A 26575-nucleotide genomic window follows, 5' to 3' on the forward strand; every position below is an offset into this window, starting at 1 on the left:
CGTGAAGGGAAAGCTGTTCTGGCATCACCGCAAAGAGGAGAAATTCCAGTATTTTGATTCTCAGAGGGGCGTCGGTCTCTGCAGGGGCATTTTAGGGTTCTGACTTGCAGGCAATAGTTCAGAATCAAAGGCGCGATTCCTTTCCCAGGCTTGCTCAGGGCCCAGCAGCCTGGCCAGAGGGAAGAAGCAAGCCTTTATAAAGAACTGGCCGAGCCTCAGCCAGTCCCTTTCAGCACCCTAATTACAAAGGCTAAGTGGGGTGGCTCCCCCACGCTCCTGAAAATCGTCTCTGAAGCAGCACTGAAACCTTCTAACAAAGGGGCATTTACGCGGTACAGCAGAGCCTTGATACCTGAAATGCTCACAAGAACCCACTCCCGTCCCCGAGGAAACAAGCTGCTGGGTTCGGTTTCAAGTGACCAACCTCTTGCTTTTACTCCTGTGCAATAAAAAGAAACCAAACAGGTTTATTACTAAAAATAGTTTTTTATTAACTGAAGATGATCAATTCTCTGAGAAGGACAGAGAGACACATATTATATTCTTTAAAAAATTAAATTACAAGTTAAAACGGAAGTGTTTTAGATTTTAATAATTTTTAAAAATGTACAGAAAACGTGATCTTTCACAAGCTGCCATGGGCACAGCGATGGACGGATACAGACCCAGACGAGCCGGGCCCTGCTGGGCGGCGGGGCAGCAGGAGCTCGGTCAGTGACAGAGGAGGCCACTCCAGTGCAAAGCATCACGTCGCTCACGTCTGTTTACACGGCCAAGTCCAGGGCCAAAACCACAAGAGAGGACACTCGTCATACATTTGGAGCTGATTCTGATCAGCTCCTGGTTCTAATTTAAACGTACGCACAGGTTTAAAAAAATCAGGGGGTGAAAACAGCATTTTCGACACATAGGGGTTCTCTGGTTCGCCCCGAAAAGAGCTGCTCTAGCGTCCGGTCGTGGCCGGCAGCTGGGCAGGGAAGTCGGCCTCTCGCCCGCTGGTGTCCAGCTGGTACCCGCACAGCGGAGAGTGAGGCCTCCTTCCTCACACGGGAAAAGTGTTTCTGACGTATGCTAACGGTTCACTTGAAAACAGACAAAATACAGGTGTTTACATTAACTTTCCGCCTCTGCTCCCCTTGGGTAGGAAAGGGCGCCCAGGAAGGGGGACAAGCCTCGTTTTGCTTTCAAGGTCAAGGATGAGGTGTGGGCGGCTGCTTCCTGCTTCCACAGGGAGGGGAGACCTGCGGGAAGGAAACGCAAAGTTAACACACACCGTGCGGCCGGACTGCGGGCTCCGGGCTCCGGAACACTAACTACATCTGACGTTCATCAACACAAGGCCATGCGAAGTTCTGTAAATGCGGGGACTGCTCAGCAAAGAGAGAGAAGGAGCAGGGAGAGGGAGGAAGGGCGGCGGACTTCAGCTTTCTGCTTTTACCGTGTTTCCTGGAAACCAACTAAAACGACGGATACCTTTTCACTTAAACTGGACTCCAAAGAAAATGCGTGTGAAAGAAGGTTTGATAGCAGGAAACACAGATCAAGAAAGTGCTTCCTGGGTCAATACACCTTGTGCTGTAACTGGAAGCCCCATGCAAGGACTCTTCCAGCCTCTCAGATGACACGGGCTTGCAGATCCCGATTTGGAAAGCTGTGTGCAGTCGCTTCCTTAGGTCGAAAAGGCTAGGAGTTAGAACAAGGACTTTTTGATCTCCATTTGTCTTACAAGTGAGTGACATTTTACCCGGAGCACACCAAGAAGGCACGCATAAACAGGTCACACAAAAGCGAAAGGACTGCAGGTCCCACACATGTGCGGCCTGTCCCCGGCCTAATCAGTGTCCCCAGTTACTCATTAAATGCCCATTGAGACGGGAGGCGAGATAAGCAAAGGTGACTTACCCACGAACACAGAACACTGAAGCTGACTTTTGTTTTTTCCAGTTACTGAGAGGCGTTTTTTGGAGCTGACTCTTCTGAGACTTCGAAGTTCTACAGAACAAATCCCGAATTAGTAACCAGGATAGAAAAAGCAGAAAATACTTAAGAAGCCTATATGTAAATACGGCAGAAGTGCCTTTAAGAGACCTCGTGGCCCTGGCTGGTGTAGCTCAGTGGATTGAGCAGGGGCCGGCGAACCACACAATCATAGTTCGATTCCCAGTCAGGGCACATGCCTGGGTTGCAGGCCAGTCCCCAGCAGGGGACTCATGAGAGGCAACCATACACTGATATTTCTCTCCTTCTCTCCTTCCCTTCCCCTCTAAAGATAAATAAATAAATAAATCTTTAATTGGGGAGTTGATGAAACACAAGGAAGGAATCTCATACAGCCGCCACCCACCCACCCACACCACGTTGCCCCCTCCTTGCGAGTGGGGCCCTCAGCCTGTCGCCGGGGGGGCGGGGACGCTGCTGGCTTCACCATGTGTGTCGTGGCTGCTCTGGAAAACCCTGAACATGCCTGAGTCCATGTCAGCCTGGACCCCGGCTCGGGGGTGAGCCCTCAGCGCAGACACCACTCACCGGTACAATGACAACCCCAAAGGCCCCGAAACGCCCCTGAGGGCTTGTGGGCACCGCTGGGTGTTTGGGGAGGAGCTTTGTTTAAAAGACAAAAAAAAGAAGGAAAGGAGAGGAGGCTGCCCGCCCGAAAGACGCAGGCAGACGCAGGCGCTGAACTTCGGCTGGCGGGCCGAGCCCCCTGCCGAGCCGCTTCCTCCTCGGGCCCAGCGCCCCCTCACCCGGGCCCTGCCGGGGTCCCCGGGGGGGGGGGGGGGCTCCAGCCCCCGGGCTTTCCACACGCTGCCCCCTCTCTACTCAAGCAGCCTTCCCACGCATCTCGTGGTCCCGTGGATTTTATCTTATTCACTGAGAAACACGATTCTAAAAGGGATCCACAGGCTTTGCCGGCTGCCACAGACCCACCGCAGCAGCCCCAGACCGGGGACAGGGCGTCCAGGCCAGCGAGCCGCCTGAACCCCAGCCGGTTTCAGGCTGCGCCCCTCCCCGCCCCCACCCCCAGCCAGAAGCTGCTGTGGGGGAAGGAGGTGGGGCCGGCTACGCTGCGGTCTACTCTCTCTTTCCTCCTCTGTTTTTGAACTATTGATATATTTTTTAAATAGTTAACACACTGACATCATTTGAAAATAAGGACCATATACTCGTACACGATCGGACTCCCACGCCCTCTGCACACACGGAGACTGCCTCGCATCCCACTCAGCGACATGGAAACACTCCACACCCCAGGCCTTCCTCGGTCTGTCGCGGCGAGGTGACATTCCTGCGGCGGGTGGACCACGGCCGGCAGGGGCTGTCCCCTGACACGGCCGTTAGAAAGCAATGCTGCAGTGACGGGCCTGCACGCAGGTGTGTCTGCGGAGAGGTTCCCCAAGTGACGCTGCTGCGTCCAAGGGCCGGTTCTGCGACGTGTCCCCTGGCCACAGTGCCACCGTCCCTGCCAGGAGAGTTTGACCACCTCCTGCCCCGCCCCCGCCCCACCAACAAAGGTCGAGAGTATTTCAGAGAAAGGCTTGAAGTAAGACTTTCGTCTGTGGCAACAGCCGGCAAAGCCCAGGGGAGGCAGACGGGCTGCTCGGAGCTCCCCCTGCATCCCTGTCGCAAAACTGAGCAAAGGGGAGGGGCTTGTAGAGTCCACTGCCCAGTGGACCTGTGCTCCTCGTTCTCCCAACGTGTCCGTGGGTTAGAGCACCATCCCCACACCCCAGCTCGCAGCTTCATCCCCGGTCAGGGCGCATACAAATACCAACCGGTGAACGCATCCATAAGTGGGACAACAAGTCGATGTTCCTCTCTCTCCCCTTCCCTCCCTTACCCTCCCTCTCTCCCTTCCTCTCTCTGAAATCAATAACAAATTTTAAAAAATGTGCCCTTGCTGGTGTGGCTCAGTGGATTGAGTGTCAGCCTGAGAACCAAAGGGTTGCTGGCTCAGTTCCCAGTCAGGGCACGTGCCTGGGTTTTGGGCCGGGTCCCAGTAGGGGGCGCAGGAGAGGCAACCACAACCACACACTGATGTTTCACTCCCTCTTTCTCCCTCCCTCACCTCTCTCTAAAAATAAATAAATAAAATGTTTATAAAAAGTGCCTGCCCAGCATACCCACAGACAGAAAGCAGACTAGCGGTGGCCGGGGGATGTGGGGGGTAGGGTGGGGGCAGGACAAGGTTTCTTTGGGACGATGAAGTTGTTCTGACCCTACTGCGGATCCAACGGCCACGTGACCACACCAGAACCGCCCAGCTGCACACGTGACAGGGGTAACGTCATGCTTCGGACATTAGGCTCAAGAAAGCTGTTTGGAAAAAACCTTGCTACTTCTGCCCCAACGTCAATAAACTGCTTCACGAATGGTTCCAAGAGATTTTGTCAAGAAAAGAACCTTCCGGAAACCACCACCAAGCCCCTCTTGTCTGCACTTTGAAAGCTCCAACGGCACTGGCGGTGTATGCACAGGACACGACTCCGCTCACCCACCACGAGCGCGTGCGACTTGTGTTTCTGTGACACTAACGTGAACACACGAGGCGTGGTTTAATGGAACAGGCACGCAGCCACCTGCTGACGCCCCAGTGCCCGGGAGGCCTGCGCCAGAGCGGCGGGGTCAGGAGAGGGCACGGGACACAGAGATTTGAAGAAGCAATTCTTCCTCACAAATTCCATCACCGTCTGTGTACAAAATCCTCAGAATCTACAACTACTGCAACAGGTGAATATAGAAAAGATGCAAACTACGGAAGGCAATTGTGGTTCTTTAGATCATCAACTAACAATCTGAGACTAAGACTTAAAGTACACGTGTGCCCGCACTGCTGCGGCTCAGTGGCTGGGTGTCGACCCGCAAGGTCTGCCTGCCGGTCAGGACACGAGCCTGGGTTGCGGTTTGGTCCCCAGGCGGGGCACACGCGAGAGGCAACCTGTCCATGTTTCTTCTCTTGCACACGATGTTTCTTCCTCTTTCTGTCCCCCTCCCTTCCCCCCTTCTCTATAATAAATAAAATCTTACAGAAAAACGCCCCGCACAGGGGCGTCAACGGAGGAAGCGACAGGAACAAGTTAACAAAGACGGGCCAGACGCCTGCAATGGAAACCACACGACACGGTGAGAGGCAGGAGGGGAGACCTGAGGATGCGGGGGCGTGTCCGCTCTGTTCACGGGTGTCGAGTCCTCCTGAGAGGGGGGTTCGACAGAATCGCCACGTCAGAGTGATTTTTTAAAAAACCACCCAGTTGATTCTACAACTGCTGTGGCTCTGCAAACGACCCGGAAGAGGCAAGACAATGTGGCGGATGAAGAGCAGAGGACGTGCGGGGAGCCCGCGTAGCCCAGCGAGGCTCCAGCAGCAGAGGCGTCTGGGAAACGCGGGCCCCTTGGTAGCCCAGGCCTGGCCGCCCAGAACACCGCCCAGGAAGCCCCAGGAGGGCGGTCACGGAATGTGTGGCGCGTGATGACTGCCTGATGTCCTCTGCTGACACAGGACTGCACTGTTCTTCCTGGGGGTCTGTGTGCCACCCAGCAAGTGGTTCAACCCCCTATAAAAGAGATCCTGTCTCGGGAGGGGTGGGTGCTTCCAGCGGCCAGGCCTGGGAGCAGCGGCTCTGCCCACGTGGGTAACTTCCTCCAACGAAAGCCTCTGTGAACTTGGGTAAGACAGCGTCTGCTCTTCGGAACCGGTCCTGGATGCAGACATCCGGGGCTTTCCTCCAACAGGACGGGCACCACGCGCCGCCAAGAGGGCCCTGAGTTTCGTATCCCACACAGTGCGGCACTGGTGTAGGACAGCCAGGTCACTGGAACTGATCAGAGTCCAGAAAGGTAAATTATACCTCCATCGAGTTGACTCTTGAAAAGTATTTCAGTGTTCCTGCAGACCTTTTTTATTGTAGTTTTTGGCCAGGGATGGCAAAAAAGTTTAATTAAGGGCTTTTTTTCTTTTTAGGAGTTTACTTACACACTGTTTAGAGAGGGGAAGGGAGAGAGAAAAAGAGGGAAAGAAACATCAATGTGTGGTTGCCTCTCACACGCCCCCTACTGGGGACTCAGCTCACAACCCAGGCATGTGCCCTGACTGGGAATCGAACCGGGGACCCTTTGGTTCGCAGGCTAGTACTGGATCCACTGAGCCACACCAGCCAGGATTAATTCAAGGGGTTTACGACACTCTTCTCTTTAATGAGGCACATAGCACACTTAAGTAATGTACCTGGAAGCTTCAATTTACAGCATCTGTTCCAAACCCTCATCTTGCAGATTGGAAAACTGGGACCTCAACTATCATGACCTTGAGCCCGACGTTCGCCTCGGGGTTCACGTGTAGGCTACAGACCCGACACAGCCCTCAGCACTGCTGCCACACTGCAGCTGCAGACAAGGCCGTCACAACCGGCCCGCGAAACACGCCCTGGGGAACGACAGGCCTGGAAAACCGCCACGCCGCGATTCCTGACGACCGAGCAGGTCGGAATACGACCAACGGAGGGACGCTACGCCAGTGAGCGGCCTTCCGGGGAGCCGGACGGCATAAAAGGTCAAGCTGACCACCTTCTGAACTCCCGATGGAGCCGGGCACCTACAGCAGGTGGGCCGGCCAGCGGGTCAGGGAGTGAACGGCCCAGACAAACAAAATCCCAAACCGATCCCGAGTCTAATCAGCAGCTCAATCTAAATACCAGTTTACAGGAATTACTGGTCTGGGCAGGGGCGGCGGTTCAGTGAGGATAGAGTCGGCAAGACCCCAAAAGTGGGAGACCCTACAGGACAAACAACCCAGTGTGTCTTCCACAGATCAATGGCACTGGGGGGAAAACGGAGCAGGACAAGAAGGCAGAAGGAGAAGGAGTAGGAAGAAGAGGGAAAAGGGAGGGAGAAGAAAGGGCTCGTGGTTGAGAGAGACCTTAAGGGGCAGATCCGAACGCAAAGCAGAAACCCTGCGTGGACAGCGAGCGGAACAAGGAGTAAAAGGACACGTTCGGGAGACGTGAGGAAACCGTGACGTGAACTAGTCACCGGAGGACATCGAAGAACAATCTTCGGTTTGGCTGGGCGTCCTCATCTGCTGGGGACAGTGGGCGAAATGAGTGCTGGTCAGGACTGGCCTCCGAGGCTTCAGAGGCAGCCCCGTGCGGACGGGGAGAGGGAACAGATGCGGCAGAAAGCCAAAGGGCTGCGGCGGCCGTGTTCACTGTGCTTCTGTGTGTATCCGAAATTTTCTGTAACCAAACTGGTTTTTCGACCCCCAAGAATTTACACTCCCGTGCCCAGGTAATTAGAAAGAGGGAGCGTGGGTGCAGCGACGTTTGCGGATGACTTTTTCTTCCTCAAAACCAGTGCGCTAAGAGCAAAAACAAAAACCAGTGTGCTACCTGAGTCCCCCAGAGACGTAAAGAAACTTCCCCTCGCAGCCTGACCAGCGACAGACACCTGCACGGGAGCAGGCAGACGCCACGCTCGGGGGCAAAGGAGAGCCAGCACGCACCTTTCTGGCGCCGCCACCGAGGCCCTCGGAGCTGATGGGGAGCAGAGTGCTCAGCTCCAGGTCTGTGACCATCTGCCGGGACTCCGCCAGCAAGCGCTGAAGCTTACTCGTGGGAGAAAAGTCCTCCTGGAAGAGAAGACAGCGGAAGCACCGTGAGCTCCAGAGGCGTCTTTAAATGTTTATGCACACGGATGCGATGTCACAGACACAGACGTTAACCTACAATAACATACGATCCTTCTTTGACTGTGGGTTAACAACTACTAGAATAACCAATTCCATTTATTTCTCAGAAGCCACGTGACTAAATAACGATTTAAACAGACTTCACTACAAGTAAGCAACATCCACATGATAAAGAACTCCAGGCAAAGCCGTAATTACAATGTCAGAATACTTGCAAAATACAAAACACTGAAGGCATATAAGCTTTTAAAAATATGTAGAAATGCGCCTTAGTTGGCTCTTGTTTTGTGTTCCACCTTGGGATCTGAACTTTTAGCATGCCGACTGCTCTCAAAAGCACCAATACTAATTTTTTTCATTGAGAAAGGCTCATTTCCAATTTTCCATAAACAGTGATTACTGCTGACCTGGACCTGAAAGATGTGTAGCAAAGCATCTGCTAGTGAGTACACCCCAAATGTGCGCGCACACACACACACACACATGCAGAGACATGCTCGGACAATGTGGGCACGCAGCGTCACACACCGCCTCGGCAGAACAGGCGCGAACACTGAAAACAGTGTCTCTCAGGAGCTCACGCAGGTGACAGGCAGCACTTCCCGCCGCACGTACAGCCTTAAGAAACTAACCGCTCGCAGGAAGAACTGACCTGCGCTGACTGTGCAGCCGCGGTGCGCAGCCCGAGGAGTCCCGATCGCGTCCGCTGCGCAGTCACCCTGCGTGGGCAGGGACTGTACGGATCGGGTGGCGCCCGCGCCCTCTGGGAAGCCTGTCCCTGGAGTCCCGCCCCCTTCGCAGCTGACCACCATCTGCTTTCTGTCCCAGAGACCAGTTTGCCTGCTCTGCACTTTCGTGTGAACCCATTCCTCGCCTGCCTGCCTGTCACTCAGCACAGTCACTCTGCAACTCGCCAGGCGGCGTGTGTGCGCGCAGCCACTTCCTCCCATTGCTGAGGCGCGCTCTACTCCTGCCACCGTTTACTCATCTACCAGTGCGTGTGTGGGGTGCTCCTGGTGTTCGAGCGGGTACACATACGGCTGGAGCGCTCGCGTGCAGGTCTCTGTGTGGACCTGTTTCCACGCCTGTGGGTCACGTGTAGGCGCCTCCTGAGCTTCTGAAGAAACGACCGAAGTGTTTTCCAAAGCGGGGGCGCCGCTCACATCCCCACGCTCAGTGAGTGGAAGTCGCAGCCGCACCAGGGCCTGGGCGCAGTTGCCACGGTCGCGCTCCGACAGAGAACTGATGCTCGGCAGACTCCCGCCCGGAGCCAGGCCGGACGCCCGCTCAGGGAGACCAAGCTGTGGGATGTTATTTCTGGGTGTGTATCTGCAGTGGAAGAAACTGAGGCTCCGAGAAACCAAGTACCTTTCCCAGGGGCACTGGGCTGAGAGAGAGCGAAAGGGGAGATTTGAACCCAGATCGGTCTGGTCTCCAAGCCAGACAGTCTTCCATCGTAACGCCAAAAGTAACGAAGTTGACTTGAACTTGTTCTCTTTGGTGGAAGAGCTTCAAAGAAGACCTTGCGTATGAGGACGACACGGGCTCGGTCACAACAGTGACAGTGTGAGAACAACCTCGCGCCCTTCAGGGTGCAGGCCAGCAAGCCGTGGTTCATTCGATCAACAGACCACACCCCACGCAACAACCCACACGTAGGGACGAGGCCCACGCGTGTCGGAGCGGACAGACGCCGCGGAACAGTGACAAAGTCGGAAAGCCACATTGCAGCACACACAGTATTTTCCCATGTGCGCACATTTTAAACACACACAAGACGACAGAAGGTGGCGTTTAAGAATGGACTCCCGTGTCACCGAAGTGCGAGGGCAGGCGGCACGGCAGCAGCTTCAGAGAGTGGTCGGCCGGTGAGGGGCGTGGGGGGGGGGTCAGGCTGCACCTGTCACACTTTAACAAGAAACACAAAGCAACTTTGGCAAAATGAAACATGTTCAACCTGAATGTTACACAACTGCGTGTTATAATCTACATTTTTTTGTATGTTTAAGATGTTTATTAACTAGCAACCGACACGTGGATCCCATGCAGAGCCTGAGGGACATCCCGCCCAAAGCCCGTCCGTAGGGCGTTTGTGACCCGCAGTCCGGTGACTCACAGCAAAGCGAGGCCCGGCCGAACCGCGGCAGGTTAACTGCTGCGCTGGAGGAGGACTGAACGTGCGTGGGGAGACGTCCCGCGGGACCGCGCTGGGTGCTTCCCAGGGAAACACAAACCTTTTCACTGGGCGACGCTGCCTCTCTGCTCACTGACAGAATCTTCGGTGAGCTCTTCCTGTCAGCAGAGGACTCTGTCTCCGCCACCTTCTCGTCCTCTTGTAGGGTGGAGCCCAAACGGTGGGAATGCGGGACGGCCACGAGCTCGCTGCGAGTGATGAGACCAAACAGAGACAGACACCTTAAATCGGCACCAAGCACACGGCACCAACACTCTTACACTTAGAATGTGTCAACAGCACCAAAAAAAGTGATTTCTCTTTTTTTAATGAAGAAGCTCAAGTTTGAGTAGCACATTATAGATGTGAATAAACATTTGAGTGAAATATAAATTAATGCATCCCCTTTGCAATAACTAAAACAAAATTCTTAAAGGGTAACGATAGAATAGAGAAATTTCCCTCCTCCCCTGTCCCCCAAAATAAAAAAGACTGGGAGCCAGAATCGACCAAAAGGGAGGGGAAAAACTAACACAGTACGATCTGTAAAAACTCGAGTTTTCTGGTCTGTGGGACTGTTTTTGCCCATGGTGTCTGAAGTCCCCTGGTGAGTGCGGTGCGGCCGTGGCTTGTCAGTTCTGAAGTCTCTCCCCAGCAGAGAGCCAGGCCCCTGGATCTGTTCTCAGGCCGGCCCACCTGGTTTTAAGCAAGTTTGGGGAATGGACAGGGAACACAAAGGCAGGGCACTTGGGTCTCTAAGAGGGCGGGTGACCGTGGGTGAGGTGAGAGAAACTCCCATCTGGGTTCCCGAGAGGCATTCAGTCTGGGCCTGCAGACACGGCTTATCAATCCCAACCATCAGGACGCCGGGAGCCCCAGACCGGCAGCAAGTGACCCACCTGTTTGTTTTTAAATAAAACATATTTGCCCAACTCTCACGACATCTGCCTTTGTTTTTAAGCAACTCCTTTGCCCCAGAGGCCATCCCGGGTACAGACTTTCCGCTGGAATCCAGTTCAGTCTGCGGAGTCAGGAACCTGGCGGCCTCCCAGGAGACAGACCGCCTCGGACCCTGCCCATCTCTGCAGGCAGACTGCGCAGCTGCGGCCGCGGGGCCCCCCCCCCCGGGGTGTTCAGGATCCAGCGGCGCACTGACCTGGCGGAGTGGTGGCACTTCGGCACACCGGCGCCCTCTGCGCACGTGCACACCGACTTGTGGCGAACGACCCGCTGCAGCTTGGCGGGCTTGAAGATGCTCATCCACTCCGTGTCAGACATCTGGCCCGGGGCCTCGATGATGAAGTTACTGGGGTGGCAGCACCTGAACCTGCACACATCACTGTCGCCCAGGCAGCCTTCACTTCTGCAGCAGCACAGGGCTCCCGGTCCCTCCATGTGGCCCTGGCATTCGGCATCCAGCCGTTCAGGCCGCTTTGCTCCGGGGCAGTCGGCCAGGCCCAGGAAGACGCTGACCTCGTGCAGCGGCTTCTCGTCGGCCCGTGGCGCCGGGGCTGCTGAGACCTGCTTCTCTTCCGGCGGGACCCCGACTCCGCTACCTTTGGAGGGTTTTCCGTGGATCCTGCACGACGTGTCTTTGTTCTCCGGTTCCGTCGGGAGTTTTCCTCCCAGAGACCAAGACTTCTGTCTCCCCGCCAGGCCTTTTGTGAACAGAGACGAGACGGCAACGACGCTCCTCTCCCCAAACGCAGTGCCGACCTGCAGCCGTTTCTCTCCGCACCCCTGGCAGGAGCTCTCGTCTGTCCTGATTTGCTGAATCAACGTGCTCTCAAATTTTTGGTCCTTAACCAGTGACTTCTGATTTTTCTCCCTCTTAACATCGACGTTTGGGTGGATGCTTTCGAGGTCGGACAGACGCAGGTCTCTGCTGCAGTGGTGTTACAAAAACAGAAGTTATCAGGTACACTTGACACTAGCATTCCAAATACTTCCCCCAAACCTCATTAGTCGACCTGCACCCTAATAAGACCCATGTGTTGGAAAGTAAATATAAGGAAGAATACGCGTCCTTTCTCCGGAGCCCAGGTGCAGCCTGCGCCCCCAGAAGTCTCTCCGACCCCCACGCCCACACCCTCGCTCCCAGCGCACGGAGTCCCACGTGTTCTGTCTTCCCCACGTTTACGTGGAGAGGCCCCTTTAATCTTCCCGGGCCCTGCGACAGACTCGGACACATTCTAAGTGCTCTGCACACCTCCTTGACTGCTCTGATCTGTCCCTCCCTCCGTCAGCGTCACAGCAAACACAGGCAGAGCCAGCACTGAGGGGCTACAGAGACCGAGTGGGCGGTGCCGAGTGTGCCTGCCATACCGCGCTCACGGCCACACCGCTGACCTGCTGGAGACGTGCGCAGCTGTGTACTGAAAGCTGGCCTTCGGGCACCGGTGACACGTGTGGGTACAATAAAAATGAAGAGTACAGCATACGCGTGACAAACCTTTTAAACGTCCTTTAACGTTTTTTATGTCACACGGATCCAGGGATTCTGATCTGTCTGGGTCTGACCCCTCGGAAAACCCACCCCCTCCTTCTAGGATGGCATCGGCCACTTGATGCTCCCAAAGAGCCACCTCGCCAGCAAGCCCGGTGCCTCCCAGTGGCAATGACGAACAAAACGGTGTGAGTGGGAAGGGCCACATCATCCGCCTCACAAGCTCCGAGACCAGAAGTAACCGCAGAGGACAGTCTGACTGCAAATTCCTTACTGGGCAGGTTGAGGCGGGTGGCCATGTCCCAGCCCACAGCGCCCTCAGCAGGGGACGACGTCTGACTGAGTGGGCCTGTTCTCCCCCCCCCCCCCGGCCAAGGCAGCCCCGGCCCCAGAGCCCCGGGCCCAGAGCCCCGGGCCGCAGGGCCCTCACTGTTACCCTGGTGTCTGCGGACCTGCTCTGTGCCGTGACCGTATGAACCAGCCTGGACCCGCCAGCGTGCAAGAAGGACCTCTTGGCTCTCCCTCCTACCCAGCCCCAGCGAGTGCCCTGCTCTGCCTCCTCCCGCCCCCGTAACTGACCACCGGTGGCTTTCGTGCAACTGCCTTACGTCTCAAATAAGCTGCAAAACTGCCGTCGTTTGGTGCATTTGCGACCTTGCTGCCTGGCATATGTCATCGGTTTGGCTCAAATAAACTCATAATAACTCTCTACAGTCTGGAAGTTTCCTCCATCAACAAAGGAAAAAGAGCCAGCGTGTTAGGGCCTCTGCCGACGTGGGGGTGCTGGCTTGGCTGGGCGTTCAGCAGCAGCGGTGCGGCTGGGACACAACCCGTGAGGACGCCCAGCAGAGGCCCTGGGAGGGAAGTGCAGGCTCCTCAGTCGCACTGTCCACGCCAAGCCCTTGCAGCCGTCCTGCAACTGCCACCCAGGGGGCAAGGAGCTCCGTCAACCCAGGGCAGCCTTGGGGGTCCCGGGCAGCAGAGGGGAACATCCCTGAACCCCACTCCTTTCCGTGACCCCTTCGAAAAGCAGACTCGAGTGAACTGTGGGACAGTTAGTGGCCCGTCCGATCAGACCACAGCTCACACATTTCCACTTTAACTCTGCGGAGACCCAGTGAATTCACACGCTGCTCACTGCAGGGGAAAGACAAGGTCTGCACTGACAAGGGAAATCGAGGGGGCACAGAGCCGCCCCCCAGCCAGCCGGCCCCTCCTGCAGCTGCGCGTCCCCTCTCCTGGGCGCACATGGGGCCTGGGCACCTCTACCGGCCCCTCCGGTCCAGTGCCTACAGCACCGTGAGCACCGACGAACACACACACTGTCGATCCCTGTCCTGTCTACCTTACCGCAAAGCCTTCTACGAAGCAGACAAATAACAACAAATGAATTTCTTTCATCAAGTGGCTGGATTAGGATCATGTCTAGAATTCTAAGCCCAGGCCTCAGTACAAATGGGATTAAAATGATCATTGTTAGCTCCCGTACATTTACCGCCTACTGCCTAGGGGATGGCAGTAGGTGTTGTGCTGGCCACGGCAAGGGCTTAACAAGTGCTGACTGAACGACAAAATAAAATACGGGACCCGAGTGACAGCATCGTCCCAAGTTACCTGGACTCCAGGGCCTTGGATTCCTCCATCTTCGAGTTATAGATCTGGATTAGTTCCTGAGAATTTTCCACATTGAAGTTAAGAAACTGCAGGTCACTCTGTTGTTTCACGTAAATCTGCCGTAGACATTGATAAGTCAACGTAAAGTGTGACAATAAAACTAAACCGAGTCAACAATTTGGTACTTCCAAACACTAAAACGGATCTGACAGCGACCAGAGAAACAGGGTACACATTTTTGCTCTTCTCTCTCCCCTGCGTGAGCACTGAGACTAGTTTAGCGCCACCGGTCTCCTCATCTTTCGTTGTCTTGAACAGGCCCCACCTGCCGCACCAAGTATGAATGACAGGTAGCGCCGTCGGGATTCCCAAGGGCCCGTGAACAGAAGCTGCAGACAGGTTTTCCCTAACCTGACGCGGCACGCACGCCCCCTCCCGGCCGCTCGGGGCGCGTCCCGGGACGCACCTGCCGCAGGTTGTGCAGCTCCGCGTTGGCGCGGTCTTGCTTCGACTTCGCGATGTCCAGCAGCTCGTCTTTCCTCTTCTCCCTCTCCGCTGTGGGGGACAGGAGCGCCATCAGAGTCGCTCTCATCGGCCCTATCACTACACGCCCCTCCATTTCCAAAAACTATACTGAGACAGTAGTAGGAGTAGAAAACACGTTTGAGAAATCCACTTGGCAAATAATTAAAAAACCTGTTTCACAAACTGGGTTTATCACGGCACTAACAAATTCCAAATATTTTACTTAGTAAATAATAATAGGCTGGAAGAGAACTCGGAGAGTCAAAAAGAAGAGAGGCTGCGGGAACAGCCCGCCCACGGCTCCTCTCATGCGTGCACCGCGTTCTCCGGGCCTGTGAGCTTCTTGGCAGACTGCAGAGTGTGCCCGGCACTCGAATGCTGATCCAGAGATTGTTGGACATAGATACACAGATATAGAGATAGATGTGTATGGCTAATCGGTATACAGTAAGATATACACTGCTTTTACTTATGTCCTTAGCAGTGTGACAGTACTTTGCAGCCGCAGCTATCCTAATGGATATAGTGACCTCTAGTGGTGAGAAGCCACGTTTCCACATGACATTCAAATTGTTTGAAATTTAAAAAAATAAAATGCTGCATTTGCCCTTTTAACGATAGAGATGTATTCTCTTCCTAGGGCAGGGCATATAGGTGTAAGTACACCAAAGGTATGTTTACTGAATTTCTACTGGAATTTTACCTCCAAACCTGTATTTTCCTAATACAATGCACTGAAATGAAAGCCTATCAGAGGCCCCCTGGCAGGGACAGAAACAAGACCTGCAGACCCGAGATTCTCAGGAGGGAGCAGGGACCAGAGGGGCTCTCACTAGGGGGGCTGAGAGGCTGGGCCGGGCAGGGAGGGGACCAGTGTCGGGGGGAGGCTGGGGGAGAGAGTGCAGCTTTGCCTCGCAGAAGAGACCAAAGCCAACCCTTACTGGGACGCTTGCTTTTAAATCATGCAAACTTCATCCCCAACATTCTTACTTTGGGGTCTCAGTAATGTAACAAAACATGTGACTATTTCTGCAACCACAGTAATTATAGGTAATCTATTTGCAAAACTGGAAAAAGTTGAACTGCTCATTTTTATATAGCATTTGCCAAAGTATAAATGATCTTCTTTCTTTAATTTATAAGGTTCTTTCTTTCTTTTTTTGAAATTTATTTTTTAGAAAGAAGGCAAGGGAGGGAGAAAGAGAGAGAAACATTGGTGTGTGGTTGTCTCTCAGTGTCCCCACGTGGGGACCTGGCCTGTGACCCAGGCACGTGCCCTGACTGGGAATCCAACCAGTGACCCTTTGGTCCCCCAGCTGGCACTCAACCCAATGAGCCTCACCAGCCCGAGCCATAAGGTCCTTTCTTAATGCACATTCAGTGAGAAGTGTAGCCACAGGCTCGAGCCAGGAGGGTGGAAACCTTCTTTTACAGAGGAGGAAGCAATTAAACAGGAGACATGATAACGACTTCAGACGTCCCTGCCTGGTCCTCCCCAACCCCTCAAAAGCCTTAAAAAAAAAGCTCTAGCTGGTGTGGTTTTAGTGGATTGAGTGCTGGCCTGCAAACTGAGGGATTACCAGTTTGATTCCCAGGCAGGGCATATGCCTGGGTTGCAGGCTGGGCCCCTAGTGCGGGGCGTGTGAGAGGCAACCACACACTGATGTTTCTCTCCCTCTCTTTCTCCCTCCCCTCTATCTAAAAATAAATAAATAGTATCTTTAAAAAAAAGAAAAAACTATTTTGAGAGAAAGATAATTCCTTTAGCCTGCCATAGTAGTATTGTAGGAATTTCAGGATACACATATATGTGTACTCAGTCCCTTAAACTAATTATTTATTTTTACCAGTAAAAAACAATTCATCATGCAGGCAACTATTCTCTTGCTTGAGGCGAATGATTTCTTCTCGTTGTTCATTATTTTCTGTTGTCTTTTCATTTAGATCCTCTTCACAAATAGAAGGAAAAGAAAGGTCTCAAATAAGCACTAGTTCAGAGAAGGATACACACAGTGTGACTACCTCTCACGCCCTCAGCACCCGCCTCCCACTTAACGGGAAGTCCTGTGGGATCTGCAGCCAGAGCGCAGCCCCGTCCGGCAGCTCACTGCACCCGGCCATGACCCAGGTCGAGGCTGCGCCCTCTCTCCTCTGTCTGGTCCCCGCTGGACCCATGCCTGCTGTCCACGGGCAAGCAGGCCCTCTTTCCAAAATAAAAACCTTCCTGCCAGCTAGAAGCCGTCCTGCCACACTCTGCACGAAACCCCAGCTTGTGACCCCGAGCCCTGCTGGCCTGGCTCTGCCTGTCATCCCCCTCCTCTTTTGTTCTGTCCTAACCCACCTGGGCTTCTGCCTCTGCTGTCCCTTCCGCCTGGAAGGCTCCTGGCCCCAGCCTTCATGTGGGTAGCCCTTCCCATTACCCAAATATTTGCTTAAATGTTCTCTTCAAAGATGCCTTCCCGGGCCACCCAAGGCAAGTGAGTCTATTTCCCTCATTCTCTAGTCCATGATCCATTGCCCCAATTTTTCTTTAAAAAAAGTTTTTAATAAATATTCAATTAATCTTATCTAGAGCATTCAATTAATTATTAATCAAATGCCCACACTGTCCCCTGGGGGCTATGTAGTTCGCTGCAGACCCCGGCTGCCAGGGGCTCACCACGTGGTTCGGGTTACAGCTGAAGCCACGGTGGAGGCCGACCCAGGACTGGCCACCAGTCAGAGCATCAGCGAGCCAGACTGGGGATCTCAGGTCAAAGCAACCACAATGCACCCACAGGATCCTGCCAGCGCTTCTGAGGCTCTCCCTGGGCCCGAGGTGGGGGCACTCTCACCTCACCACTGCTCTGCCGCTCGGAGGGGCTGGTCCCACAGCGGGGAGAGGCCAGAGGAAACCAGCCCCGCCTCCACAGCCTCCGAGGGCAGACTCAGGTTTCGACCCTATCACCTGTACCCACGCCCAGGCACGGAGCACTAACTTTCTTCGTGCACCTCCCCTTCGCTTCATAGGAGACTTCAAGTACCACTACTCAGAAAGAACTGTTCATGGAGCCACTGGGAGAGTGGAAATAGGGAAGGAGAAGGCAAAAGGACTTATGTGGACAACTCACGGACATGAGCTGAGGGGGAGGGATGCTGGAGGGAGAGATGGTGCAGGGCAGAGTGGGCTAAAGGGGAGAAAAAAATGGGACAACTGTAATAGCATAATCAAAAATATATACTTTTTAAAAGGAGAGTGCAAAGGAATTTTAAAGAATAAAACATGCACCAAAAGCAAGGGGCAGATTGCATCCTTGGTGGCCATTCCTTCTTGCTCCCACATTCTTCCTCCTCACCCAGGCAGGAAATGTGCAAGAGAAACATCCGTCAGTTGCCTCTCGCACGCCCCCAGCTGGGGACCTGGCCTGTGACCCAGACATGTGCCCTGACTGGGAGTCCAATCCTCCACTTGTCACGGAGCGTGAGCCGGCAGTGGGTAACAGGTGCGGAGCGGCAGGGTTATTCAACAAAGGCAGCGCGTCGTGCGGCTCCCCCAACTCTGCAACTTACCTTGGAGACGAAGACGGCAGCGAGATTCCACGCGTGTGCAATGAACGCTTCGCAGCAGGCCCTGACGCCGGCCGGGGCCCACTCTCCACCACGAGACTAAGTGGACCCGAATGAAGGAATAGATTCTTCCCACGATCAATGCTTAAATTTTGTCTCTTCCTTACCTTTCAGTTTATTGATTTCACCCTTAAGGGTCTTCAGTTTCTGCTTGTAGTCTTGCTTTTCTTTCACGATGCAGGTCTCCACCATCTTGGCGTCGCGTAAAGCGTGCTCTAGCAGCTTGAACTTACCGGAGCAGTCCGCGATGTGGTTGACGGCCTCAATGATGTCTTTGTCCTAAACGCCAAATTTGAAAGCTGTCACGTGAGACGCTCAAGTCCCGAGGACCCGACACCAGAGGGTCGGGTTCGCTGCCATGTCCCCGGGTGCTGGGCTCGGTCCTAAGCACGTCCATGGGCGACGCACTCAGCCTGCACAGTCACTCCCTGAGGCGGGCACCGCCGTTACCCCAGCCACAGCCCGGCCGACAGTGAATGACTCGACTGGTCAGTGAGGGAACCCTGCCCGCTAGCCCGGCCCCAGGCACAGCCCGCTGTAGCCTACGGCCTGAGAAAGCTTCGGACCAGACGCCCAGGGAAAGTGCCGGAACAGGAGGCCACGTGGCCCGTGAGGGGCCTGGGCTCTGGTTACAGAGAAACCCCAGGCTCGGCCTGCTCTCCCTTCCCTTCTTTTCAGCAAAACAAGAGACCCCAGGCCGGATGCCAGACCTACCCCGATCAGAGCCTCTTTCTGTTGAGGTGGGTTTCTAAAAGGATATAATACCAACGGCAGGTGCCCGTTCTCACTTTCCCTCTCCCACGTGGACTATGCAGTAACCACGGTCAGCAGGCTTTCCTCCTGCCGAGGACAGGCTTTCTGCCCCGCACAGAGGCACGCTCGGGAGACGCCCCCCGGTCTGCGCATCTCCACTGGGAGCAGCGATAGAGAAGAACAGAGCTGAGTGGCCCATTCGGAAGCGGAGGGAACTGTGCGATCAGACCAGCAGCAAAACCCCCGGCAGTCCTACCAAGTCCACGGACACAGATGCCATCAACCCTTGTCAGCACCGTCATCGGGACCACAGCCTGGCCAGGGAGTTGTTCCCTGTGATGGCAGCCACAGCGGCCATCGGAGCCACTCAGCCGGTCACTGCTTCACTGGAGACAACTCTGAGGCATTGGGTGCCTTCTCTTTAAGAAAGCTTGCCCCTGATCACTTCAAAACAGTAATGTTTTACACACACATCTGCCTGATTGGCAACGGGTTTTCCCTCCGATAAAAGAAACAAAACATTAACCAGCGTTCTGACGGCCAGGGCCTGACAAGGGGTCACTCGGGAGAGCGCGCCAGACCACGGGCAGCGTGAGAGCTGGACACAGGGCCGGAAGGTGGACTCCTGCCTCCTCTCCCAGCTCCGGGGGCGCCACCTTGTCTCCTTCGTTTCTAAAAGGAGAATTTAAAAAGAGCCACACTGGCAGCGCCCCTCCAGCCACACAGCCACGGAATTTAAGGGAGCCCATGCACGTGACTAGACCCCGGGGCCGGCGGAGCACCCAGCGAATGGGGGCAGCCCCCCAGATCACCTTCAGCTTTATCGTCGTGGTGAGAGCCTGTTCTCGAGCCTGCAGCTGCCCCACCTGAGCCGACAGCTCCACCAGCGTGTTGCTGAGGTTCTCGTTTCGAGCCTGCGGGGAAACGGCGCGTGAGTCGCAGGTGTGAGCCACACGGACGCTCTCCGTCCTGTCTGTAGCCTCGCTCCGGGCTCGGTCTTCTGTTTCGTTTTTTCACTTCTTTTAGTAACAAAGTGGGCCAAGTAAGCAGTCATGAAAAGGAATCCTAAGTGCCAGGCGCTGTGGCTGAGTGGGCTGGGCAGCGTCCTGCCGACTCGAAAGGTCACTCACTGGTTTGATGCCCGGTCAAGGCACGTGCCTGGGATGTGGACTTGGCCCCGCTGGGGCACGTGAGGAAGGCGGCCAGCTGATGCTCCTCTCCCACCTCGGTGTTGCTCTCCCTCCCCTCCCACTCCCTCTCTCTAAAATAAAACTCAATAAAGACAAAGACAATTAAAAAAAAACAGCAGAGCGCTTTCGTACTCCCTCCGTCCCAAACACAACAAGAAGGCACTGTCCACCACCAGACACCGACCTCGCTGGGACCCTGACTCGGGCCCCCACCCCCAGAACTGTGAGAAAAGAAATTTCTAGTCTTTGAGCCCCCCAGTCCATGATTTTTGTGACGGCAGCCTGAGCTGACTGAAGTACTCCCATTTTTCAATTGAACAGATCTATAGATTCTAGAATAGCTTTTGCTTCGTTTATAGCTAGAAACTCTCTAGTAATCTAAAAAGAATAATAAAAGAAAAAAGGCATAAAATAAAAGCTGTACTATTATTATGAATTATGAAGACTCACTACCTTACTAAGATCTATCCCGAACATCAGTGAAACAGGACAGAAGAGGCTAGAACGAAAAATGGTTTTCTTGCCGTGTCTCCCATCTCCGACGACTGACCAGTTACAACTGAACACTGAGAAACCAGTCTTACAGGTTTTATTCCCAATACGCCACTAACATGTGGGAGACGCCTGTTCATCCTATCAAATAAGACCCAGTTCTTTCGAAAGCATAACTGGAAGCGACCAGAACTCAATGGTACGAGCTCAGACTTCGAGACAGGCCTTCTAGAACAACGCAGTGTCGGTCCAGGATAGACGCTGCTGAACCGGACGGCCTAACGGTTAGAAAAGGGCGGTGATGGAGCCTCATCTCCACGACAGACAACGAGCACGAGACTGTGAGGACAGACGGATATATTTTCTTTCTTTCTTCAGGTAATTTTAGAGAGAGGGGAAGGGAGGGAGAAAGAGAGGGGGAGAGAAACATTGAAGTGAGAGAGAAACATCAGTCTGGGTTGCCTCTCGAACATGCCCCAACCAGGGACCACACCTGCAGCCCAGGCATGCGCCCTGACCGGGGACTGAACCTGTGACCTTGCCATTTATAGGATGAAACTCCAACCAACCGCGCCACACCGTCAGGGCTGGGTGGATGTCCTTCTTACACACATGCATGCATTTTTAATGCACACATTTAAAAGTGAACTTTCAGCCACTGAAACACAACAGAATTTGGGCCAGTGACGCCTGGCACAAAACGAAACCGACCTCGAGGTCCTCAGAGAGGAGAGATGAGTGGGTGGCCTTCTGGGCCATCTCCTGCAGCTGCAGCTGGGTCTTCTGAAGGGCCGTCTGGCATTCCACCTGGCTCGCTTCAAGGGTCTTGACCTTCTTGGTGAGCGACCTGATTATTTCCGTTCTTTTGTGCAGTTCACCTGGGGGGAAGTGCATCGGTAACTCGGCCGCAGTCAGAGCCGACACTCGGAAGACGCTCTCTTACAACGCACGGTTAAACCGTAAGTGTGCTAGAGAATTCTTTACAGGATACTTCTTTTAAGCCTGGCGCCCTGGACAACAATCTCTCCTTCTCTCTGTCTCTTCCCCTCTAAAGATAAATAAATAAAATCTAAAAAAAAAAAAAAAAGTTTTTATTATGGATGTGTGATCTGGTACCCAAGAACGTTTCTCTCCCAACCACCATCCTGATCTTCATCATTTCTGTGCTTCTTATTACTGTTTTACCTCCGATAACCACCTCCCGGAAACTGAACTTCTTGTGGCATCACTGTTCACTACCGCACTGGGGAGTGGGCACACTGTAAACCCATTTTGCCCAAACCTGCATGGTTTACTGTGAACCACAAACAAATAAAACTCTACGGATTCTTCTGTTTGCCTGTCTCACTTAAGACCGTGCCCCTGGGACTTACCCATGTTGTCTGTAACCTCTGTTTGTCCCCTGTCATTGCTACATAATATCCCATTGGCAGATTATACCGGACTTCATCTATCTGCTCTGCTACTGGTGGCCACTTGGGTGTTCCCGCTTGGCAGCCACCCTGAGCAACCCAGCTCCGAATGGCCGTGTGCGTGCATCTCCGTGCACTTTTGCACGCGTTTCTCCGGGGCCTTGTCACTCAGGTGTGGTCCTTGGGCCGGCAGCATGGACACCACGCGGCAACTTGTTAGAAATGCAGACTCCCGGGCCCCATCCCACCGAGGCAGAATCTCCGCAGGACAAGGTCCTTCAGTGGCCCGTGGGCACACCAACGCAGGGGCGCTGGGCTGGTGCCGTGCGTGCCTTTACCGGAGACCGTGGGGCGATCTGCCGAAGCAGGGGCACCGACCAACACGCCCACCAGCACATGTCTACCAGCAACTGGTAACTGTTGGCTGTCTGGTGGGTGTAAAATGGTATCTCATTAGGGGTTTAATTTTTATTTCCCTAATTACTAATGAGAATGAGAGCCTTTTTACGTATTTATTGGCCATTCAGTTTTCCATGAAATACCTACTGAAGTTTCTCATTTTAGAAATCAGAAACTGATGCCAACATGTAATCTGCAATCTCTGTTCTTGAATATGCTCACATACAAGATTTAATATTATATCACATCTCACATGGGCCGCAGTGAACAGTGTGTGCGCATGTGCGTGCGTGGGGCAGTCAGAGGAAGCCCGGGCAGCCCCTGAAGATGGGGGCACGTCATGCATACGTGCACTGTCATGTTTGCAGGACGCTTTGTGAGACATGAGTGAAAAAAGAAGGAGCTGTAAGTTCTCTCTCTCCTGACCAGACCTGGGGTTCTCCCCTCAGACATCCCAGTATTCCTCTAGCGCCAACAGAATACTCAGAATATTCAGAATACCGAGTGTATCACTAAAGGGGCAACAGTTAGGATATGGAGCACACAAAAGTGTATGCAAGCCATTTTTGCGACTGCTACCGTCTGGAAAGAGGACCGCTTTAGGCACTTGGGATCAAATTCAGCACCAAAAGTTTAAAATATGTGAGTCAGTTCAAGAAGAATGGCTGTTCCTGTAGCATCTATACTCATGTTCCAGCTCAGAGCTGAGTTCCTCCAGGTTCACTCCACACTCCCAGGGAACCGGAGCTCTACTCTGTCCCTCCCCCTGTGGGTCACACTGCGTCTGCCTGTTCCACTGCTGGTGATTACCAAGGAGTCCCCCTGCCGTCAGTGGGACCAGACTCCAGCACGGCAGGCGCTGGGCCAGCACATGCCCCCCCATCATCCCCACGAGCCCTCCCGGTAAGTGTCAGCAGCAGGGCTGCGGCTGCGGCGTGCGTGTCTGACCTTCCAATTTACTGCAGCGCTCCTCCAAAGTCAGCACTTTCTGCCGGTCCTCCTCCCAGGACAGCAGCTGCCTCTGGTGGACCGCGACCATGTCATTGAGCTCTCGATCGCGGTCTTTCAGTTCTCCCACGAGCAGCTGCAGCTCCTTCCGCTGCTTCTCGATGGTGGAAATCTCAACTTCTGACCCGATGTTCTAGTCACAGAAAGTGGTTTCGCATCAGAATAAAGCCAATCAACAGCATTAATCAGCCTACTTAGATCTTCTTTTGCTGCCAATTCAAAGTAGTTCAAATTGGCTAAGTTTTCTTCACTGGTGATAACACGGCACCAGAATTGCATGTATTTAATAATACACACAACGAGCTTCACACCTGCTGCTCACAGCTTCTACCTCTTGGTCATACCACGCAAGCCACTGGAAGAGTGGGACCGTTTGTACGACCGCCACTGGCTCATCACAGGTGGACCCATCCCTGCATTTGGCTTCCCTGCAGTCAGCTCTCCCCCTTGTATCCGTCAGCAATGGAACCCCTGCCCTGGCCCCAGCAGTTCTGGAACCACCAGGGAAACATGCAATAATTACTGGTTAAATAATTCTCATTACCTCTTACACATCCACATGTACTCTGTCTACCAAGAGCAATTTACTATTGGAATTGGTGCAAACTCAACATACCTACTAAAAACCCAAATTCTGTAAAAAAAAATAAATAAAATAAAATTGTGAAACATACACAGAAGACAGAGGACAGCACAATACACTTGCATATGCTCAGAACCCATGTGCTGCCATTAAGATTTTGCCACCTGTTTCAATATTTTCTTATTGTTGATAAAGAAAAAAAATTTGCTCTGGCTGGTGTAGCTCAGTGAACTGAGCGCCAGCTGGCCTGAGAATCACCAGTTCGATTCCCAGGCAGGGCACATGCCCGGGTCTCAGGCCAGGTCCCTGGCGGGGGATGCGCAAGAGGCAACCACACACTGGTGTTTCGCTCCCTCTCTTTCTCTCTCCCCTCCCATCTCTCTAAAATAAAAAAATCAAATCTTTTAAATTAAAAAAAAAAAACCATTTCACTCATACATACTTCAGTATGCATTTCTAAAAACGAACATTTTCATAGAACCATGATGCCATTTTCACATCTACCAAAGTTATCTATAGTACATCCCCTTTTAAGCGCAGGTCACTTTAAAAGTCTAGTGCAGGGACGTTGATCTGACCACAGGGAGAGTCCAGAAGCAGCCACTAGGGGGCTCTACACAACCTTGGGCAAGTTACTTCCCTGTAAATAAGCCTTAGTTTCCACACCTGTAAAATGGTTAACAGCAGCGCTGTGACTTCTTAAGAGTCGTGTGGACTACGCCAGACAAGCTCTGTGAAGCACTTCACACAACTTGCCAAATCACAGGCACTCCACAAACACTGGCTCTTATTAAGATTGTTAAGTTACATTTAGAAAGATGGTGCTGTCCCCCTGGATGAAATAAAGAACTAAACGTGTTACTTTAAGAATTCTATCTTACAGACGAGAGCAAAAAGTTTACCAGAAGCCCCAGTGTATCACATTACTCGGCTTTCTGAAAAATACGATGTGTAAATAACAACAACGAATGAATCAGTTATTAAAAGTCAGGGGATTCCAAATCACTTGATCAGGGGATTCCAATCAGACTTGAATTCCAGTCTTTGGTGGGCCATTCATTCATTCGTTCATTCACTCATTCATTCAACAAGTATTTACTGGGGATAGAGCAAGGAGCGCGCTGCAAGGAGTATGTATTCAATATACTCTAGGATTGGAGAAGAGGCAATAGCCCAAGTATACAGAAAAGTTCATCTCATCGTATACTGACTAATGCAAACCTGGGACAAGCACCCTTCCAGGGCTTTTTTTGGTGAAATGGGGCTCCTGTGGATTAAAATAAGGGCCAGAAGCCCGGCGGCGCGGAGAACAGCAGCTCTACCAATGCCCGCTGTGTGTCGTTAAGACCCCATCACCTGGTCCCGCCACTGGTCTCAGCGTCTAGACGGGTAACGAGTTTCTTTTAGGACAAGAAAACGGACGTGACGCTCCGTTTTTCCTCAACGACTCAGGTACTGTTTTAAATTTGAAGGAACCCTGCCTTAAAAACCACCCAAGGTCGCCAAACGAGCACGCAGCGCCCGGAGGTGGCACCCTGGAGGGACCGGCGGCCGCTCACCTGGCGCCCGACGAAGAAGGTCGCCGAGGGGTTCATAGGTCTTTCCTCCGCGCCCGGAGAAAGGCGCTGAGCGCAGCGTCACCTTAGAAACGCCATAGGCGCGCCTGCCGGGAGCGGCAGGGGAGCCCCGAGGCCCCGAGCCCCGCGTTTTCGGCTGGCCCGAGCGAGCCCACCCAAACCGCCCGCCCAGCCGAGCGCGAGGCCCCAGCCTACCGTGTAGTCCAGGCTGAGCCGACCCCACTCTCGCGAGACCACGGTGGCCGCGCGCGACCCCTTGCGGGAAGCTGGCTTCCTGCGGACCACGTGCAGCTTGGCGGACACAGCTCTCCCGATGTTTGGTGCTTCCAGCTTTGGGCCCAGGGGTCAGCATTGGTTCATGTGGGGATGTGCAATCAATCCATTATTCACCGCCCTTCCGCAAAAACCAGCTCTTTACAATATCCCAGTAAATGGTGGAGCAAGTAAAGGCTGTTCCTGTCCCCATCACCCTGGGTTATGCCCGCGGGGTTGCTCACCTGTTTGCCCTGCTGAACGGTGCGCTGGGTCCGCTCAGCTGCTGCGCGTTCCTGGAGCTGAGAAAGTGCCTGCCATTCATAGGAATGAACGGATGGAGGCAGACCAGCCCTGCTCTAGTTAGAGTTGCTGGGCAGCCTAGCAGACAGCTCTAAACCGAAGCAACGCACATAAAAAGAAAAGTTTTGTTTTTTTGGTTTGTTTTTTTTTTTGGCGGGGGGGGGGGGGGATTAGGCTCTTGATGTAGCTCTTGAATAGCAACGAGAATTTTGCAACTTCACCCTGACAAAATTTATGACATTCTGCGCTGAACCTAAGCTTTTTCAGATGTTTCATAGTCCCTCTTTCTCCCCACTTCTGTTCTTCACATCATCTAGGAACTGAACTGTGAAAAAATACTACTTATCCCATTTAAACCCTGGTCACCCACCCCCTACTCCTTAATGGTTAGGATGGCATTACCAGCAAGACAGGTTAGCAAATAGTCTCACAGTATTTCAGTTTTACTTTTTGATCGACTGTGCAATTAGGAGAACACGCACTTGTGTTTATAAAATCTGAAAATGGAAAACCGAAATTACAATTTCTTGCTCTCAAGTTTTACCGATTTGGGTGACACTT

At 53.4% G+C, this 26575-nt stretch overlaps 1 protein-coding gene across 5 annotated transcripts; it reads right to left on the reverse strand.

The window, feature by feature from the left end:
- Positions 1–518: 518 nt before the first annotated feature.
- CCDC62 (coiled-coil domain containing 62) lies at positions 519–25673 on the reverse strand. 5 transcript variants are annotated; one of them, XM_053669921.1, is made up of 13 exons: positions 25442–25645; positions 23240–23432; positions 21192–21358; positions 19611–19712; positions 18153–18324; positions 16287–16388; positions 14381–14469; positions 13915–14030; positions 11011–11739; positions 9916–10063; positions 7496–7621; positions 1903–1992; positions 519–1241 (listed from the first exon to the last, which is right to left on the reverse strand). In XM_053669921.1, exons 1-12 carry the CDS (start codon positions 25475–25477, stop codon positions 1945–1947), a joined length of 2028 nt encoding a protein of 675 aa, XP_053525896.1. In that variant the 5' UTR covers positions 25478–25645; the 3' UTR covers positions 519–1241; positions 1903–1944. The 5 variants fall into 5 exon arrangements, 4 of the variants coding, with proteins under 4 accessions (XP_053525896.1, XP_053525895.1, XP_053525894.1 ...); XM_053669920.1 differs by lacking the exons at positions 519–1241; positions 1903–1992 and adding exons at positions 5882–7351; positions 25655–25673 and having other exon boundaries at positions 25442–25545; XM_053669919.1 differs by lacking the exons at positions 519–1241; positions 1903–1992 and adding an exon at positions 5882–7351.
- Between the last annotated feature and the right edge of the window lie 902 nt (positions 25674–26575).

The sequence above is a fragment of the Artibeus jamaicensis genome, unplaced genomic scaffold (genome assembly GCF_021234435.1).
Source record: "Artibeus jamaicensis isolate MK-2021 breed Jamaican fruit bat unplaced genomic scaffold, CSHL_Jam_final contig_525, whole genome shotgun sequence".
Classification (NCBI taxonomy): Eukaryota; Metazoa; Chordata; class Mammalia; order Chiroptera; family Phyllostomidae; genus Artibeus; species Artibeus jamaicensis.

Coding starts and splice junctions, on each gene's coding strand:
- CCDC62 (XM_053669920.1), bottom strand. CDS start 25,477: ATGAACCCCTCGGCGACCTTCTTCGTCGGGCGCCAG. Junction 19,713..21,191: donor TCCTCTCTGAGGACCTCGAG/GTCGGTTTCGTT, acceptor GTTTCCCCGCAG/GCTCGAAACGAGAACCTCAG. Junction 7,352..7,495: donor TCGGTGGCGGCGCCAGAAAG/GTGCGTGCTGGC, acceptor TTTTGCTCTTAG/CGCACTGGTTTTGAGGAAGA.